This window comes from Perca flavescens, chromosome 17 (genome assembly GCF_004354835.1).
Source record: "Perca flavescens isolate YP-PL-M2 chromosome 17, PFLA_1.0, whole genome shotgun sequence".
Lineage (NCBI taxonomy): Eukaryota > Metazoa > Chordata > Actinopteri > Perciformes > Percidae > Perca > Perca flavescens.
In genome coordinates this window covers 19,314,094-19,335,207 of record NC_041347.1, presented here as the reverse complement: position 1 = coordinate 19,335,207, position 21,114 = coordinate 19,314,094, and the positions used below count along the sequence as shown (strand labels likewise).

At 38.3% G+C, this 21,114-nt stretch overlaps 1 protein-coding gene across 3 annotated transcripts; it reads right to left on the bottom strand.

Moving 5' to 3' along the window:
* Positions 1-1,204: 1,204 nt before the first annotated feature.
* On the bottom strand, positions 1,205-16,671 carry anxa11a (annexin A11a). Of its 3 annotated transcripts, none has more exons than XM_028603300.1 (15): positions 16,457-16,671; positions 14,164-14,473; positions 13,221-13,303; positions 12,193-12,588; positions 11,952-12,039; positions 11,243-11,337; positions 9,204-9,317; positions 8,287-8,377; positions 6,435-6,514; positions 6,286-6,342; positions 4,870-4,963; positions 4,467-4,562; positions 2,202-2,260; positions 1,976-2,098; positions 1,205-1,866 (listed from the first exon to the last, which is right to left on the bottom strand). In XM_028603300.1, the coding sequence occupies exons 2-15, from the start codon at positions 14,462-14,464 to the stop codon at positions 1,807-1,809; spliced, it is 1,737 nt and encodes a 578-aa protein (XP_028459101.1). In that variant the 5' UTR covers positions 14,465-14,473; positions 16,457-16,671; the 3' UTR covers positions 1,205-1,806. The 3 variants fall into 3 exon arrangements, with proteins under 3 accessions (XP_028459101.1, XP_028459103.1, XP_028459102.1); XM_028603302.1 differs by having other exon boundaries at positions 12,193-12,441; positions 16,457-16,668; XM_028603301.1 differs by having other exon boundaries at positions 14,164-14,454; positions 16,457-16,668.
* Between the last annotated feature and the right edge of the window lie 4,443 nt (positions 16,672-21,114).

The window sequence follows — 21,114 nt, the reverse complement described above, 5'->3', positions numbered from 1 at the left end:
GCTTTATGGATGCAATCAATTCCACAGGCTCTCCCCTTCCTCACTTCATAGAGTTATTGATCGCATGTGCATTTAACTCACAAACACTACTGTAGCCAGCAGAGCAACGTCTCTATAGTCAACAGCATTTTAAGGTGAAACCAACAGGACCCACTAAGCCATGGAGAACCCCATGTGCAGACACACACATTGGCTTCACACCACTCAAGGTAAGAGAAATGCTGTATGTGTTTAAAAATCACCAGACTTTAACCATATTCAGTGTTGGAGAATGAAGACACTTGTTTGTTACCTGCGGAATTTAACCCTCCTGTTGTCCTCTGGGTCAAACTTGCCCCGTTTTTTAAAGTTTCTACACAAAATATATGGTTTCTTTTTAACCAAATTGCCCCCAAAAAACAACACGGTTGGTTCAATACAACATTGTTCGCAATATCATTGAACTCCGGATGTTATATTTTACAGCATTTGAAAAAAAAAAAAAACGATTTAAATGGTTTAAAAACCATTTCCTGACTAAACTCTGACAAAAGTCTTCCTCAGATTTTAACTTAATTGTCAATATTTCACAATTTCTGCTTTTGAACAAAAAAATTAGGTATAACATCATATAAATGAGGTTTATGGACCATGAATTTTGAAAAAAGAATTGTAAAACTTTTGGTAATAAGTTGGTGTAAGGGGGGTATATACTGGCAGTAGCTGGGGGAAAAGCGTACAAAACATTGAATAAAGCAAGAAAAAAAATATTAAAAGAAACTATTAAACTATTAAAAAACCTTAGAGGACAACACAAGGGTTAAACTAAATTGTGACCACGGTTATTGATTTAATACCATCATATAATGATCGATATTCTTCACAGCTGAGCATTTGTAAAGAGCTCTGCCTATTGAACCACTTTTAGTGTAGCTGTTGTGGTTGTATTAAGACTTCTCTGCCCTCTGCTGGCAAACTGAGTATATTACTAAGAGCTAACAGTACTAGAGCAGTCATGAGAAGGTCTTGACAGATTAGAAAGATATTATAATTGGTTAATATGCCATCTGATTAAAGCAGACTGTATTACACATAGGGATGAATTTGCTTGTAAACCAGTGAGGAGATATGATAGTCATTGAATTGTATCTGTATTTAAATAAGGTTGGTATGTTGTATTTTTTTAAATGTATTATTCCATGTAATGAAGCTCAAATACTTCCAGTATGCGTTCTGAATATTTATTTTCTGACACTCATGAAGACCAAATCAACAATTTATGAAATGTGATACCTGAGCTTTACATGCTACGCCAGGTATACGTACACAAATTAAAGCATTTGCTGCAAATACAGCACAACTATGATGAACAAAGAAATAGTGTAAAACAAAATATAGAAGAGATTATACAATTGCAAAAATTGACAAACAACTTTGGTACTTAGCTGCTATGTATTCTAGGTCTCATACTTGATTCAGCATTGCTGAACATAAAAAAATTAGCTGATAAACATTCCAGATATCATTCGTTATCTGATCGTATTAGCAAAATTGATATAAAATATCTTAAAAATATATAGCTCTAAAAAAAAAACAAATGTAATCTCTTTTAAATCTATTGTATGGCCATGTATATTCAACTCAAATTTCCAGATATCACAAGTGAAAAAATATAAAACCTTTTTGTGTATTCTGTATAGGTAAACATTGCATTGATAGTACTAGTATGGCATGCAGGTTTGCGGTTTGTGTATAGTGCATATAGATAAAGGCAGAAAACTGATATTTATAGAACATTTATATATTGTAGTAGTCCCTATTTCCTTTTCAGTCATTGCCACCACATAACTTCAGTAGAAGTTTCTTGTAGTCCCCAGATGTGTCTCCCTGTCAATGAAATAAATAAATCAGCAAATGTGTCTCTTGTTGCTTTTAAATCATCCATGCGACTGCAGGGTAATTTGTATTTAGCACAATATATGATCAAAGTACTTACAGAGATATGCGTGTACAGTGACTTTCCGTAGTTTTTGACATACTCCTGGCGGATATCCAGCATGTCAACCTCAGAACGGGAGACCATGATCCGGATCAGGGTTGTGTCTTTGGTCCCAGCTCCCTGAACACATACACACAATTAGGGTAACATAAATTAAATATTGTGCTACACTAATTTAGTTATGTATAGAAAATGACTAGCCAATCAATACAGGGTTTCTCACCTTCATGGACTTGTAAAGTCTCTCAGCAAAGTAGGCACTTGTGTTCTTAATACACTTCACTGAAACATAAAATAGTTATTTATTGCCAACACAAGCACAGCGTACTCATTAATTCATACTCTCTTTTTTAAAGATTTGTATTGTTTTAAACATACTTTGTCTCTTAAATGCACTGTAAAAAACACCTTCTAAGATTCATCACTGCGTGTTGAGTTGAGGATAATGAAGAAACGATACTTAAGTGCTATCTGAAGAGTGATTATGGAAAATCAAGCTATGCATACACACAAAAGAATATAACAGGATGGCAACAAGAAGAATTAAAGCTGCATTAATCAATATGTTCATATTCAATGAAATTACTATGTGGACTCTGAAGGAGGTGTCACTTGTAAACATGAACCTCTAGAGGGTTGTCTGCAGCCCTACCGAGCTTTTTGCCTGTTTGATCCCAGCACATTTCCGGTCTGCTCGAGTCTACCCATTTTCATCCAAATAACAACCCCATAGAGCTCAACAGTCCTGCTCACAGCCGGGTCCGGAAGTAAAAACACAATGCAATTTCTCCATTGACAATTGGAGCATAAGCCATAAAATCTTAACCGTCGATGGTATACTTAAAACCAGCTACGACGTGACTAAGCGATTGTATATGCTCATATAGACGCCAAAAGTTCATGGGGCACCAACCTTGTTTTGAGATAAATGTCTTTTATTCGCAACGTCTTGGATAAGTACTTCTTTACCCACAATCCTGAACAATGTCACAGTGACGCCTCTGATTGTTGGAACTCATGTAATGTGACTGTTTGGGTAAACCCTAAACCCCGCGAAAGTCTGTGAGAGTCTTTGCTGCTGTACTGTGTAGGCTACTGTAACATTACGGTCTACTGTACAATCTTTAATAAAAAGAAGGGAAAAAAAAAACAACAACCTGTGTTGCGTTTCTGCACGGTAGACTTAATCAGTGCAATCATGATCTCCTTGGCTGCCATGATGGCTTTTTTCAAGGAAGAGAACAAGAGTGTCCAAAGGGGTGAAAACCACTTTAAATAAATCGGGTCGCGTTAGTGAATGTAGTGTGTCCGAGGTTCAGCTTGTGGGTTTTGTAAGGACCAGCATGAGGGACAAGACCTACAAAGTTGTGGTGAGTTTTGCAGGGAGGTTGGTAACGTTAGTTAACATTATCCGTTCACTTTAACTAGACTACTGTAGCCTTCATACCGCATGAGTCATATCAATCATTTTATTATTTACACAATTACTACTGAAAGAACTACACTATTAACTGTACATTCACTATATACAAAATCACTGTTTTGGAGGAAAAAGTGCACAAGGTTGTCGTCAGATTAGAAGTTGCTCAAGAGGCTCTTTCGCGGTTGTGTCTTCGACTATATTATTCAGTGGTGCGCAGTGGTTTATGGGATGAGTAGTTCCTTTGCTCTGAAATTAAATTATGTACACAGTCTTGTACCTTTGACTTTTTGGGGATTTTCTGTTCGTTTTTCACTCAAAATGACATGTATGCTTACGTAGTTGGTTAGCCTAAGTCATGTTCTAAAACTCATTATATATATGGTAGAGACTAGAGACTAAAACAGAGCTAAAAAGGAGAGTGAATATTAGATTTACATTCATCAGGTGGCAGGAAACATGACCGCCATAGGGTGATAATGTTGCTCTCGGTCTGCTAGAAATTCAAGTCAGGGCTGCGTTTGTCAGCTTGTTTCTGGGATATTCTGCCCACTAGTGACCAAATATTCATTAATGGAGCTTTAAAGCAACTTATATATTGAAAACAATGTATAGGTGAAATCAGAAAACAAAAACACTGTCCAGAAGAGAGAAACGAAACACAGCATCAAAACTGATGGCAGACATCCAACATTGCACCACACACCACCTCACAATGAAAACTTATAGACTGGTTGTGCAAAACCATTGGAAGGATTCAAATAAATCACATCTAAAAACAGGTTACTGTACCATAACCCTGAGAAATGTTGGCAAAAAAGGGGGAAAAAAGAAATTATGCATTTAACAACTTCCTCCAGTTCTTTTTCAAAAGTGTATTAAGATAGCTGTAATACAACATGTAACATAATGAGCATGGAACATGTTTAAATGTTATGTCAAACATGTACTGCAGACAACCTTACACTTGTCATTAACTAATTATGTGGAGCAGATTCTGACTCTCTCATTACATGGGTGTGACCTATCTAAAACTAGACTTGAATAGCTGTGGGTGTGTATTCTTACCCACTGCCAACATGCCACTCTCAAGGTCTCCGGACATCTCCCTGCTGATGCTCTTCTCGATATCCCTGCCACACATCTGCTGGTACTCAAGAAACACTACACACACACACACACACACACACACACACACACACACACACACACACACACACACACACACACACACACACACACACACACACACACACACACACACACACACACACACACACACACACACACACACACACACACACACACACACACACACACACACACACACACACACACACACACACACACACACACACACAACTATAGCTAACTAGGCACTAAGTTTCCATTTGTGGCCTAATTCTCCTTTAATGTGTTTTCAATGTTGAACCTTAGGTTATGCTTGTGAACATGTCTCCATAAAGAATACCTGCTCTGAGATGGGGTTTGCTCCTGGCACACAAAATAGCATTAAACTTGGATTCATCTGTTCCCAGCTTGTTTTCTCCAGCAGCATACAGGGCCTAGAAGGAGAACAAAAATGCAATGTCTTTTGTTTAGTATAGGATCTCCATTAGATGTGCCCTTAAGCAGAGCTCCTCTTCCTGGGGTCTTTGCAATCAATAGTACAAGTAAATAACAATAGAAGACAGAGTTTCCCACAGGTTGAGAATTTACTCGTGGTGGTGGGTGGCACAGGATGTGACGGCAGGGCGCGTAATGGCTAGGTTCAGTAATAATGGGTTCAGTTATAAAACTAGTCAAACGAAGGTTAAAACAATGACTACATAACATTATCAGATAATTTAGAAAGAAATAACTATTTACATATTAAACAAATTAAGACCAAATGATGATACAGACACAGATAAAAATATTGCGACACCATGCAGCATCTGACACAATTTCAGGTTATTTATTAGGGCTGCACCATATGAGGAATATGCAATATGCCCTGACGCTGTTGAATATTGCAATAATATTACTTCGGATAAATAAACAGATTTTAAAATGTAGGCTACTCAGTTCTGTATTTCTGCCGCTTTCAGCATTTTGCTAAAATACAACAAATTGCTCATTAAATTTTAAACAAAAAAAAATGACAAAAACAAAAGTGTAGCAAAAATGTTGTGCTTCGTCAATTAAATCAGTTGGGTTTTTGCCAAGTGTTAACGGTTCAGCAGATAAAATACCCGTAATACTGTACTATGATCCATACAGAAAGTTCCATACATGTAATTATTAATCTCAACACTGTTCCCTCCTAACTGCTGTTAGACCATATAAGACATAGTGCTATCTAAAGTTCATTCTTGTTCATTTTGATGGTTAGCTCAAGTTCTACGGTTTTATTAGTACAGTTAATCCCATTGCAAGACCACCAGCAGCATGCTACTACTAACGTATATTGATCAATACCAGGGTAATAAGATCGATACTTTAGTTTCGGTTTCTCTCCAGTATGCACCGCTGTGGTTTAATGAAAGAGGTGACATAGCTGTCTGTGTAAGTTTAATGTCCTGTCGCAGCGCGGAGCAGGAACCACACTACTACTACTACTACTACTACTACTACTACTACTACTACTACTACTACTACTACTACTACTACTACTACTACTACTACTAAGCAAGTGCAACGTTGACGCTGTTATGCATGCAACTTCACGAGGAGGAGGGGCTGTAAAAAAAATAAAATTATGTAATTCTGATTTTATCTATCTGGGCAGGTCTCAATTTACCAGGGCAGGGTGCCCAAATAGAACCTATGTATGGGAAATACTGGAAGAATAACCAAGATGCAGATAAATCAAAAAACATAGTAATGAGAAAGAAGCAGATTTTACCTGAGCATCTTGTTTAGCCAGAGAGATGTCAACCTGCTCTCGTTCATCACGATTACCCTGCAAAATACAGGACAGCATATTCCTAGTTCAATCTAAAAGTAGTTGCCGAGAGACAGGTATACAGGTAATTTATTTGTATCATATCTTACCTGGGCGAGAGAGATCAGGAGCCTGCGGAAGTGGCCAGAAGTATCGCCACTAATGGCATCTTCCATTGTCTTCTTGTATTCTGAAATGGCAAAAAAAAAAAAAAAACAATGGTACAAACAAAAAAAGACCAAAGATATTGTACATGGGTTCAATTCAAATACATACTGTAGGTTCAAGCATTAGTGACTTTTGAAAGCTGATCATCAACATGTGCGGACTGTGTTAAGGAAAAACTCAGGAGCAGCACATCTCACTTCACATATGTGAAGAAGGTTTAGGAGACTTTGATGAATTACACAGGAGGATTTAACAAATTCTCAATTGAGGAGAGTTTAGGATTACACGGTACAGTGTAGGTGCCATCCCAACTTCTGAAGTTCCTGTCTTCCTGAAGGTTTATTTCCAATGGGGAGATTCTAGGCTAACAAGCCATCACCTCCCGTTAGCATCCCATTGCCTTCCATTCATTTTGGCGTCACTTTGACAGCGAATAACTCTACATCTGAAGTGTTTAAAGACTCCATTTGTCCATTGTTTATTTCTAAAGAAACACGACAATGTATAAAAGGCCCCATTACCTTGTATTTCACGTTATGGCTCCGTAGCAGGCGTTTTTGTAAAAATAGGCTAACGATTGCGTCATAACCACGCAACTTTCTGTCGCATAGTCGATAAATTACCGTATAGTACAGGAGAAGCTTGCAGGCAGTTTCGACTTACAGTAGTTGTTTAAGTTTAATTACTAATGTTAACTAGCATTTTAGTTAGCAATAATTAGCCTGTGCCTATGCTATCTCCTTACATATACCTACGCTCTCCGTCTCTGCAAGAATCGGAATGATTGAGATTTCTCTTGGCACAGACTTATAACTTTCAGACTGGTTGCTCACATCACATCTACTTCGTCAAGCTCAGTTTGAGGCTGCACAGTAACACTCGGCCATCACCGGAAAAGTGACTTCACTGGTCTCCGTAGAAATATATGGCGTTGATGTGTCCATTCTTTTTACTGTCTATGGTTTATTTAAACTCATGCTGGAGGCATTAAATTTAGCTGAACCTTCAATGAAAACAAAACTATTGCGGGCGCACAAAACACAGACATACATAATGTGTTATGTGTTTACTTCCTCCATGATCTTCAGGTAGTCTTATCATATATTTGTTACATATCATCATCTTTGGAGGCACAGAGTTGAAGTACTCCTCTGCCTGGACAGGTTATAGTTAAGGTTATGTTGGCCACTGACCTGAAAGAGACCTGGGCACTAGGGTCTCAACTTACATAGCATGAGTTTGTAAGTTGGAAATTCCACCACAGATCAAAGATGGTAATAATTTGAATAGTAACAAACATTGTGCAACTGCATTTAAATCATGAGGCACTGAAATTCTTCACTGAAACCAAGAATGATATACCAGCAGCTTTTCAAGCATATACTGAAGGTTAGGTGACCACAACCCAATTTACTGGCAAGGGAAACTAGGATACAGTACATTACAGTATAAGCATAAAAATATATATAATAACAAACAACACTGAACAATTAAATAACCAAAAAGTATTAATTAGAAAATTGTATGTCTTTCTGCAGTTGCAGTTATGAAACCTTAATTTCACTTTCCATTTCCTATTATTGACTAAAATGGCAACACATTCCTAGCCAAAACATATGCATTTACAAATTGTATGGTGGTACCAAAATCTAGACAGACTGCGCGTATCTACTAATATAACATAACATAATATAACATAATAAAACACTTTGACCACAGTTCTGTTATACTTGGTAATAAAGGAGATCACAACAGTAGGGAAAGCAGTCCATTAACCACCCTGAGGCATCTCACCTTGTTTGTAAATACGGCTTATCTCCTTGATTTCAGCGTTGGAGCGAGAAGACAGGATCTCTATCAGACAGGCTTCATCAGTTCCAGCTCCCTGTTAGGGATACAGGACAATAATAAAAAAAAAAAAAAATTATAATTAATTATATATATATATATATATATATATATATATATATAATAATTATAATTTTTTTTATTATTATATATATATATATATATATATATATATATATATATATATATATATATATATATATATAAAAAATTATTATATATATATATATATATATATATATATATATATATATATATATATATATATATAATTTTATAATTTATTAAGAGAAATGATAATGTTTTCACTCTGTTGTTCTTATTACACACTACACACAGGCCTAAATTACACATACATGCTCAGTACCTATACATGCACTAATGGAGAGATGTCAGAGTGAGGGGGCCCGAGCAGTTGGGAGTTCAGTGCCTTGCTCAAGAGCACATTGGCAGTGGCCAGGAGGTGAACTGGCACCTCTCCAGCTACCAGTCCACCACCATACTTTGGTCCGTATGCAAGGGGTATTCCCAACCCAACTCCCTACTGACTGACTTACTGCCATCCCAACAATGAACAATAATAACTTTACAACCCAGTCCTCTGGCAGGCAACATTTTTCCTGTGTATTTGTGTTAAGGGAATCTTTATTCAAACCTTCAACTAATGCAATTCTTTACATTTTATAACAATGTAACACGTATACATGCTTCTTGATCTAGGAGCCTTTTTCATAACAAAAAGTTGTTTTTTTTTACAATGCAATACCACATAATAATAATATGGGTTTTAATTAATTCTATGTCAACATAAAGCTGGTAAATACTGAAAGAAGTATCAATAGGTTTTGTGCCTGAGCGTTTACCTTTATGGCATTGTGGATCTCAAAGGCATCAAACTCAGAAGGGGTCTTCAATGTGGCCATGACCAGACTCCTAAAGTTTCCAGACAGTTCCGAGTGCAGGTCCTTAATCAGATCCTGAAAATGGAAACATGCTTGGCAAAATTAACAACCGTCATTAACTGCTGAAAAAAAAAAAAAAAAAAAAAGTACTGCTAGAAGCTCTGTGGCATAGCTATAATGAGCGCTGAAGGCATTCCAACCCCCTCTCCATTCTACTGGCAGCCACAGCACCTGCTGTCTGCTTGTCATCATTACACACTGCTAGCTAACGCATACTGAGCCACTTAGATTCTATATTCAGAAATTGTAAATACTCATCTAATGGAAAATGGCAGTGTTGGGAAAGTTCACTTTCTACATGAACTTGTTCAAAGTTCAGTTCACAAATTTTAAAATGAACTAGTTCAGTTCATACTTAAAAATTTTGAACTAAGTTCACAGTTCCAAAAATGAACTAGTTCATAGTTCTTTTTTTCCCCATATGTTGCTGTGAGCTATTATTTTTCAAAATTATTGCCACAGCCCATATAGAACCACAGACAGCTATTATTTTATCAGTTTTAACACTGAAACTATGTGTCAGATTTCATCTTCATTTCCAATCAGTTCAATGTGCCGTTTCAGGTTTGCTGTGGATGTGACTGAAGTGCGGCTTTTCTTTTTGAAAGCCGGCGGGAAAAGTTTGCACAGAAATGTAAGATTTTTCCCATCCTTGTCATAAAACTCGTTTAAATGATCATACGAAGCCTCCTTGCTGCTTCGTCACCTCCATGCCGCTTTTTGTTTTGATGACGCGTGCGGCGGTGCGACACTGGTGGCTGGTGTTGCCAGATTGGGTGTTTTTTCCGCTACATATTAAGGCCTGTTTACGGTGTGTTTTAGCCGGCTTTCGCCTGGAAGGCTCTATAGAAATCTGGCACCCTATAGAACGAAGTTAAACTGAGAGAGCGTGCCGTTCACAGACACCAAAATGAACGAGTTCACAGTAACGTTCATCAGGCAGTAATACGGTACGTTCAGTTCACCTTCGCCCAAAATATGAACGAGTTCATGAATGAGTTCATGAACGCGTTCAGGCACAACACTGGAAAATGGCATCAGGTATCACCAGGCGCGGATTAATGCACAGGCTACGTAGGCTGCAGCCTAGGGGCCTCACGTGTGCAGGGCCCCCGGATTGGCCTGACAATTTATTATTATTATTATATTAATGATTCTTGCTTACTCATTACATGGCGTTAGTATTTTTAAGGAGTAGGAGTTGCTATACATATTCAGGGGAGAGCAAGGACGGATGGTATTTGTGATCTTCTCTGGTGTGGTCTGGGCCAAAATGCCAGGGCCAATTTTTGGTCCCAGTCCGTCCCTGCTGCTACCTAAAGCTCAGATCCTGCATGTGAATTCTATAAAAAATTCTAAAGGCGTGATGATTATGCAACAATATGTAGCCTACATGTTGTGCTGCTGTTTCATTATTGTTGTTAATAACATTGTTATGTGCTGCTGCTGCTGCTGTTTTTATTATTTTTATTTGATTCACAGTTTAGTGTATTGCACAGTGGTTTGTGTCTCAGTAATGATCAGTGGTGGAATGTAACTAAGTAGGCTACATGTACTCTAGTACTGTACTTGAGTCGAAATGTTGAAGTACTTGTCTTTTCATGCCACTTTCTACTTCTACTCCGCTACATTTCAGAGATAAATCTAATACTTTTTACTCCACTACATTCATCTGTTACAGCTTTAGTTACTAGTTACTTTAGTTACTTTACACATTAAGATTACTGCACACAGAACACATGATGTTTGATTCAAAAGTAAACTAGCCGACAATATAACGGCTACAAGTCAGCTGAGATGATGAGACCATTAAACACTAGTTGATTGACAATAAATTTATCACATAAAGAGCAGCCTAGGGGCCCCTGACCACCTTAATCCGCCCCTGGGTATCACATTAACATTAAACACTTAACAATAAGCATAAAAAGGACGTTTACCTTGCCATAGGAGGTTTTGTAGGCCCGGAGCAAAGGAACGCGCTGCTTGTTAGAGCGACTCCCCAGTAAGTCGATGATGGCTTGCTCATCAGTTCCTGCACAGACAAGCCCACACCGTTGAATCAGAAGCACACTACAGATAAAGAAATGTTCCAATTCAAAACATTTCTTACATACGTACAAGACATTTATACTTGAAAATGACAAATATCTTAATATCAAAAGCTATAATCTAAAGAAAGTTAAGTTGGTCATCGACTAACTAAAGCTTGTCAGCGAACAGTCATAGAATGTCTTTAATTAGGTTATATAATTTTTAAATATGTCAAGCTGTATCTTGGTCCCATTACATATAAGTGAATTTGTGCACAATGATTTATAAAATGTAAGTGTTTATTGTGTTCATACAAGACAGAATAAAAGTTTTGATTACTATTGTTATAGATGTGACAATAGTTTTCCAACGATCAAAAATTCATTTTTATCCATCATCCTGAAAAAAAAAAAAAAAAAAACCATAAAAAGATGACTACTGGTAATTAACTTAACACTTAGTGGACTATGATCCTTACAACCAATCAGTTAACTAAATAATTAAGAAAGGGCAGCCCAAATGAATACAGTTAGAACACACTTCCCAAATAGACAACATCCAGTGAATCTTGTGCATCTGGAGGATATTATTAAGCATTCTGTCCATAGCGCTCACCAAAGCCCTTCATGGCCTTCCTCAGGACCTCCACATCTCTAAGTGGGTCAGCTCCAGGAAAGTCCATGATTGTTCCCCTGAATCCTCTCTGAGATAACAACACAGCCATTTACGCAGTGCAACAAGTGTTATTTAAACAAAAAGCATATTCTGTTTTAGACATTACGTTGTAAATGTATAGTGTGTGTGTGTGTGTATTTGACACATAACAACAGAGAGGCATAACACATAACACTCTTACGTTGACAAGTGGAGCAATTGGCATGGTTCCTGGGTTGTAGGCTGGCATTGATGGATTTGGTGAAGGGGCCTGTGGGTAACCTGGCACAGGTGCAGGTGCTCCTCCATAACCAGGCATGGGTGGGTTTGGTGATGGTGCTCCGGGGTACCCGGGCATTGGCTGGCCAGGCTGACCAGGCTGACCAGGCTGACCAGGCTGACCAGGGTAGCCCATCCCTGGGCCTTGGGGGTGTTGCATGTTCCCTCCGGGCTGTGGGTACAGGCCATATGACTGTTGGTTAGGGATGGGGGAACCATACCCGCCAGGCTGAGTGGCAGGTGGATGACCCCCAGGGGCTTGGGCAAACATGGATGGGTTTTGAGTAAACCCCGCCATGACAGAAGAGATCTGGTTGGCCTGTGATTTGGAAAGATTGGCATCTCATAATATGTGTACAGACCTTCAAGGATTATTTTATGCAAAGCACAGGTAGCTGGTCACACCTTTATTGGATTAGATTCAGATTTATTTATCATATTTATTAAATTAATCAATGTTTAACAAATCTCCAAGTAAATGCCCTTTTATCCTGGATCTGACTGAAGTTAATGTCCCTGACATTTAGAATTTTTCCAGTTACACGATGTACAAGTATCCAAATGAAGTGTGGCCATGCTACCATAAGACAGAAATGAATATATCTGATAACAGATAATGAGAAAATAACATAGACAAGACAAGGACTCAGTAAAGTAAAGGGGATAATTAGAGTTGCATTAGACTGTAAGGTTTAAGAAGCATGAATAAGAATGAATTATGTAAGAGACCTAGAAAAAGAAGCTGACACAGAAAATGGCGATGCTGAGGATTTAAAGATGCAAATGTTTGGAAAAGTCTTACCACAAAGTGAAAAGATGTGATATTCCATGAATGGCTGTGTAATTATTTCTAACTGAATGATTCAACGCATTAATATGATGATGTTGCATTACACATATTTTAAGAATTTTCTGGGTGCAGGTGAAGGTCATTTGTTAAGCTAAACCTACCATGCCAGCCATGTATCCAGGATTGGATAAGTTGTCAAGACCAATGGAGGGATATCCACCAGCTGGGCCACCTCCCCAGCTGCCTGCAGCAGACAACAAAGACAAAGCTGTTCAGAAAAGTTGAGGGTGCATTGAGAATATTAGCCTTAGACAGGAATGACTCTTCTTACTGGAACTTTTCTCACTTTCCAACTAGTTAACAGGTAAGTGAAAGAGAGTTAGTTACAAAGAATAGGAGTACTATGTGAAAGAAGGACTGTGGGACTTGCTTCTCTTAGCAACAACCATTCCTCGGTTTACTATAAGTCTCATGATCCTGGTTTCCTACAAACATAACTGACTCACCCTTTCTAAGAAAGAAGCACCAGAACACATTAAAGCTACATTTGCATTGCTACGTTTTGGTTTTTAAGCAGAGTTTTCAGCCAAAAGTGATATCTGTGCACACAAGTGTTTTTAGCTCCAGTAGAAGAACTAATCTGCATTTAAACTACCATGCCCAAACCGCACATCTCATCAACATTCTTGTATTCTGGGCATATATAGGAGGCAGCATGTATACTCCGCCAGTTGGTGGTAGTTGCCATGGTAACTTTAATAGATTAGTCTCAAAAGTGAGACTTCATGACCGATAAGACCCAATCAGGCGGCGAAACGTTGGTGTCGGTGTTGCCAAAGATCTCCGTTTGCGGCCGTTGAGACTGCAACACAACCCCGCAGATTTCAAACCAAAATGGGTCAGAAGTGTTTTCAAATGTCTCCGGTTTAGGGGCTCTGAAGCGCAAGACCTGTGTGAATGCACTCTGTTTGACTTAATTTTTAAATCACCATAATGGGATGATTGTGTTGCTCTTCATGTGCTAGATGAGAAAGTGGGCATTTTTTGATAATATATTTCGCAAATGTCAAACTATTCCTTTAACAGTGTGGCACGAGGGCTTACCTTGTGGTAGTGCCTGTGGATAGCCTCCAGCCTGAGGCGGATAGCCTCCAGCCTGAGGTGGATAGCCTCCTGCTTGTGGAGGATAGCCTCCTGCTTGTGGAGGATAGCCTCCTGCCTGTGGAGGATAGCCACTTGGTTGAGGAGGGTAACCGCCTGGCTGCTGCGGGAAGCCTCCAGCTTGGGGAGGGTATACTCCAGGCTGAGGGGGGTAGGCACCAGGTTGTTGAGGAAAAGCCCCAGGCTGTTGTGGGTATCCACCTGCCTGGGGGGGGTATCCAGGGTAGCTCATGGCTTTAAGCATAAAACAGAACTGTCAAAAATCAAAGAGCTGTCAAACATGACCTATTAAAAAAAAAAGTAAGAATCATCTTGTGCAGCCACCTAGACAAAAATGCATTTTATCCGTTGGTAAAAGACAATAAAAAGAAAGAACACATGGCTGGGTTGGCTTGTGGGTAGAACAGGCGCACATATACTGAGAAGTTTATGCCTTGACGCAGAGGTCCAGGGTTCGAATCCGACCTGTGACGATTTCCTGCATGTCTTCCCCCTCTCTCTCCCCTTTCTTGCCTAGCTGTCCTGTCAATTAAAATCAGAAAATCCCCAAAAAATAATCTTAAAAAGAAAAGAAAGAACACTACGCTGTTAATGGCACCTATAGAGACTGTAAAACATATTGACCTTGACATACAAGAGAGTTGAAAACACACCCAGCTCTAATCCTGCCTCTCCTCATCCTCGGGACACAACTATTCCCTGACAATGACATGAATAATCTTTTCTCAGAACTGGTTCACTTCTAGAGTATGTCTGCTTTGATAAATGTAAGAGTATAGTTTGTTGTTATATTGGTCATACTAGTCTGTGAGGTAGGTAGGTTCCTCAACTCAGTGTAGTGCTTTTTTATGTCCCTATATATATTCACTGGTCTTTGCTTTTTAATGTAGCAATGTAGGCTAAGTATGACAAGCCTGTGTTCCAACATGCCTACTGATAATGCTGACTTCAGAGGACTTGAATTGAACTGTCTTCTCTGCTTTGCATTTTATGGACACAGAAAAAAAGACGTTGCTGTGTTTGAATGAGCACACAGAGCAGGGAAGCAAGCAACCCTATAAAATACAGACGTCAATCCCGAGGGATAGAACCATTTAAATTGAGTACAGCATTTATCTATAACGTCACGCCTCGCCGTCGTCCATTAATACCTGACAATGGACAGCTCGAAGGGGAATTAACCCTTACTTAACCTCTTATACAAGTCATACTCATGAGTCATGCCCAGCCTTCTGATGTCAAAACACTAGCACTGATGTTGACTCAAAGTGCCCTTGTGAAATACTTTAACAGTTAAACACACATTTGGTCAGAACAAATGTAGTTTGTCTACTTTAGGATGCTTCAGGTTCAAACAGATCACACCTTTCTGCTTTCACACTTCAAACTGTGAGAAAAATGTGACGAGAAGCACAGGAACTGTTACACCGCAAATCTAACACCAATGCACGCAGTCCTATTTGCTTAGGGAGATGGGGTCCGAGTAAAGATATTTATCATTTCAGGTTTAAATTCACCAATATGAGGTCATTACAACTTCTTAAGGTGTAACAATACAGTGACGGTTACTATTAGCTAGCTAATCTTAACATACATAAATGGCTTGATTTAGTTGAATTTTGTTGTGACGTTGGGCGTGTCAGTTCCCTCACTTTAAAACTGGTGAAGATTGATGGTTCGGCGAGACACAAGACATTACTATTGACTATGGATAACGAAAGTGATAACAAACACTGCACTAATTAACATGCAAAACAGATTGTGTTAGGCAATTGAAAATACACATACTAACACAAACAAAAGTTCCCGTTTTGGACTGTGCGCTAGGCCTGTAGATCTGTTAAAGAAAAACAAGCTAGTTAAACCTCCGAACCCAATTTACATAGATCCGCCGTGTCAACTCAACCCTGCACTTTGCCGTAACTTAGCTAGCTAGCTAGCTAACGCTATCTGAGCTTGCTGACCAAAAATAGCCGAACAAAAGTCCAGCAGCAATTTGAAGCTACAATCTAAGCAGAGCATTTTGTGGCCTTAAATGGCTGAGCTAAAGGCACTGGTAAGTACTGTATATGTGCAATAACGTTGACAGGCTAACGACAGCGTCGAGCAGAACGTTGGACCAGAAAACGACTCCAAAAATAGTTGCTACTTATCCAAATATAACTTATAACGTGAGATAATGTATCATACACTCTAACTCAGCCTGTTTGAGTAGTTGTTTGATTTTAGCACTTACTTCAGTCTGCTTGTATAGCCTCTTCCTGGATGAACGTAATTCTGTGACCAGCCGCAGTTTTGACTAAGCTAGCTACTTAGCGATAACTGGTATGGGTGGGACTCTGTCATACTTTCCATTTAAAGAACACTCCCATATGTCTGCCCGTCACAGAGCAGTGATGTGAGAACATGTATTGTGACAACAGCAAATGTGTTCGCCCTAAGACATAGGTCAGTTTCAACTGTTTTTTTTTTTTGTTGTTATTCATGTTTCCGTTTTAACCCAAGAGCGAGAATACGGGCTCATTTTTATAATGTGCATAATCACTGAAAATCTGATGGAACACAGGTCTCGTTTATAATGTTATTTTGGTATTACGTGTTCTGTAACAGTCTATGGTTAAGATCAAAGTTGACTAAAAGCAATGCGCTCTGGACAGGAAGTAACATTAACGTGTCAAAATAAAAGTATGAGAGCTGTAATAACTGCCAGAAGAACAATGTACTTTAGCTTTTGCCTGTAGTTTGTCAGATTAAGCTACAGGGTTATGGTTAGGGTTATGTAAAGTATTTAATTGCGCAACATTCATTAATAGCCACAAAGGGAGTAATAATGGATATTGTTTTAAAATAGAAATAGGATTATAATAATTTTTAAATCACATTTTAAATAAAATCTGCATTCCCCTAGCATTATGTGTGGCGTTATTGACTACTTTTACTCTAATCTTACATCAGCCAGTAAAAAAAGGCAAACAATATAAAGTCTTTTTTTAAATTGCTCTGCAGAATATTGTATGTGACATGGTTGACCACGTTAGCTGCCAATGAACATGTAAATGTGATGAAGAACATAAATTAACAAGTTAAAGTGTACTGGAGACTATCTCATTCTGGTCTGGTCTCCTCAGGCCCTGCAGACTAGACCAGAGTTCATGGTGAGCATGGTAGACCTCCTCACTGCTGGGCCTGTGCCTGGATCACCCAGCTCGTTAGATGTTCACTGTTCATACTAAGCCCTTGAAACAGTAGTTGGTCAATATTGGATAATAAAATATAATACATGATAGGTATTGTGTGGTTGAATTACAATAAGGAATGGTCAGTGGTAAGCACTGTGGCCTCACAGCAAAAAGCTACTGGGTTGGAACCCTGGTGGCCCGGGGCCTTTCTGCTTGGAGTTTGCATGTTCTTCCCGTGTCTGCATGCGGTTTTCTCCAGGTGCTCCGGTTTCCCTCTCCCTTTCACTTAATCGTAAGTCGCTCTGGATAAAAGTGCCAGCTAAATGACATGTCATTTAATGGAATGGAATGGAATGGAATGAACAAGGGAACTAAAGCACATAAGGCTTAGAACATAACACCAAAACAACATCAAACTCAAAGAACTAAATAACAAAAACTATGTGCTGCTGTGTGCTTGTTTGCATGTGTATGTTGTAAATAAAATAATTGGTACAAGTCCTGACTTTGCAATGCATTATTTTTCTGATCAAGATAACTGACATCTCCTGGTAAGAAATATAAATAATTACTGCCATTGTATTGTTGGAGCAGCAGCAGATGGCTCAGAATCATGCAAACGTTTAATGTTAGAACTGAGATCTCTCTCTCTCTTTCTCTCTCTCTCTCTCTCTCTCTCTCTCTCTCTCTCTCTCTCTCTCAGAACATACACTTTCACAAAGGCTGGTGCATGTTTATCATATATTGTATGGTGCTGTGGACTGAAGTGGCAAATCTGAATCAGTATAGTGGCCTACTGTAATATTCTAGCAGTAAACCACAAGTGTGGTCCAGTTTGCAGGGCCTGAGGAGACCAGGATGAGAGAAGCAATATGGCAGCTTCCTCACTAATATGATGAGAGGTTTGCAATGTGGCCCAGTTGTATCTGCAGAAGTTCTTCATCACACTCAAATTACAGTTTTTTACAATCACTTTGCTACTAATTTCAATAACCTTGATGTCATTTTTTAAAACTCTAGACACAAAACTCAAAATGGTCATCACTTGTAACACAGGCTGTCCAATGTTCAAAACATTGCATTGTGCATTCATATCTTTAAAGAAATCTTGCACTTGCACAATCATTGGTTCAAAAAACTAATTTATTGTGAAATACCATTGAAACGTTATTTTAGATCACCCACACACAAGCTACCCATAGTTTCGCTGTGTCATTGTTCGTACAATCATTAAATATTGTAGTACAAAATTGGTGATACATTTTTCATTATGGTACTACAAGTAAATACATCCCTATAAAAGTACTGCAGTAGTATTTCCCCGTATGTGAAATAGACAGCACACAGGCGATCTTTACAACCAAACAATTACAATTGATTACTCACATTCGGACAGCCACTTCTGCCTTGGTCACAGAAGCTCAGCTGGAAGATCAAAGGCCTGCTTGTCAGATCGGTCCCCAGAGTTGCTGCAAACCACGCGGTTAAAGAGGAGTCCCCACTTAGGTCACTGTTCCCCGCTCACACGGGTGAAGTGGAGGACAAGGAGAAAAAAAAGGAAAAAAGTCTTCTAAAAAGGCAAAAAAAGACTTACAAGGTTTTTTGGGTCTCCTTGCTCAAGACGAACACAGGTGGTTTTATTTTATTTGAAGCAAAAAGTTAAGAAAAAACAAATAAGCAAAAAAATTAATAAATGGAAAAATTAACTAAGTTCAATCATTCAAAAATGCTCCAAGACACAGGATGCCCCTACAGCAAGGGTGAAGGTCGAGAGAGCCAAGAGCCACTCCCTGCTGGCGAAGCACCCATATTTATATACACATTTCATGGGGTTCAACCCCCCATCACAGTGAGGTGTGTCTTACCATCTTATTTTACCTTACAAGGCAATACAATCTTAACGCAGCTATCAGGCTGGACATACGTAAAAACATCTCATGTGACGATATTTCCTATATGCATACGCATTTACCATCTAACATACAATCTAACGGCTCAGTTCATCACTAGGTCAATGCAGCCATCTTTCTTGCTCCTGTGTGCATCTAGGGCCTCGCTAGACTCTTCCTCTTTCCAGCTGCAGGTTCAAGCGTTTTTTTGGATTTTCAAATACCCTCGTTCAACAATATAATTACAATTTTTTACAATCACTTTGGCACTAATTTCAGAACCGTGACGTCATTTTTCAAAACTCTAGACACAAAACTCACAACCAATGATCAAAATGTACATTTTTCAAAACTCTAACACTTTTTTCAATTGCTTGGATACAATACACATAAACCTAAGATCATTTGTTCATTTAACAAAGATCACCTGTTCAATATGACACAACTTAACATTAAAGTACTCAATTCACACATTATATTTCAGATGATTGTCTATTCATTTCATTACAATGATCTATCAATTGATACAACCACTCAAAATGATAAGTAACTGTTCCATTACTCTTAATGCATAGTTGTATGGAAACAAACAATATTCCATGTTTAGATCATGAAAGCTTCAAGATAACGAGATTCATTGTCACCAATTAGCGTGGAGCATGAACCAATTAGACTACATGATCTATGAATGTAATATTTCATCATCCTTCTTTACTGTAATGTACTACTGTTTATCAGACACTGTTTCCATGCTCCCATTTACCACCTTTACTATAATATACTACTGTTTATCAGACACTGTTTCTATGCTCCCATGTACCACCTTTACTGTAATGTACTACTGTTTATCAGACACTGTTTCTATGCTCCCATGTACCACCTTTACTGTAATGTACTACTGTTTATCAGACACTGTTTCCATGCTCCCATGTACCACCTTTACTGTAATGTACTACTGTTTATCAGACACTGTTTCCATGCTCCCATGTACCACCTTTACTGTAATGTACTACTGTTTATCAGACACTGTTTCCATGCTCCCATGTACCACCTTTACTGTAATGTACTACTGTTTATCAGACACTGTTTCTATGCTCCCATGTACCACCTTTACTGTAATGTACTACTGTTTATCAGACACTGTTTCCATGCTCCCATGTACCACCTTTACTGTAATGTACTACTGTTTATCAGACACTGTTTCCATGCTCCCATGTACCACCTTTAAGAATATTTACTGTATATTTACTGACAGTACTGCACTGTATGGATGCAGGCCCTTGAATTGCAGGTCCAATTCTGCCAACTCGTTACTGATGATAGAGATATATAATTTATATATACTTTATATATAAAGTACTGTATATATATATATATATATATATATATATATATATATATATATATATATATATATATATATATATATATATACTGTTCAGTGGCCAACAATGAATGTGATCAGGTCGTTGTTGCAAATGAGAATTTGAGAATCCAAAAATGAGAATCAACTTACCTGGATACTGTAAATAAAGGGTAAATACAGTAAATATATATATATATACATACATTATATGTATATACTCGTACCACATTGGTCTGTAGTATTCTCTCTATTACTGCAGTACTTTTACAGGGATGTATTTATATGTAGTACCATAATGAAACATGTATCACCTATTTTGTACTACAATATTTAATTGTCGAACAATGACCCAGTGAAACTATGGGTAGCTTGTGTGTGGGTGATCTAAAGTAATGTTTCAATGGTATTTCACAATATATTTGTTTTTTGAACCAGTGATTGTGCAAGTGCAAGATTTCTT

Bases quoted from the DNA above. Each gene is read 5' to 3' on its own strand.
- anxa11a (XM_028603300.1), bottom strand. From the start codon at position 14,464: ATGCTTAAAGCCATGAGCTACCCTGGATACCCCCCCCAGGCAGGTGGA. The intron at 11,338-11,951 runs GTGAGCGCTATG...TTGTCTGTGCAG, and splicing joins GAAGGCCATGAAGGGCTTTG to GAACTGATGAGCAAGCCATC. The intron at 2,261-4,466 runs GTAAGAATACAC...TTTATGTTTCAG, and splicing joins GAGTGGCATGTTGGCAGTGG to TGAAGTGTATTAAGAACACA.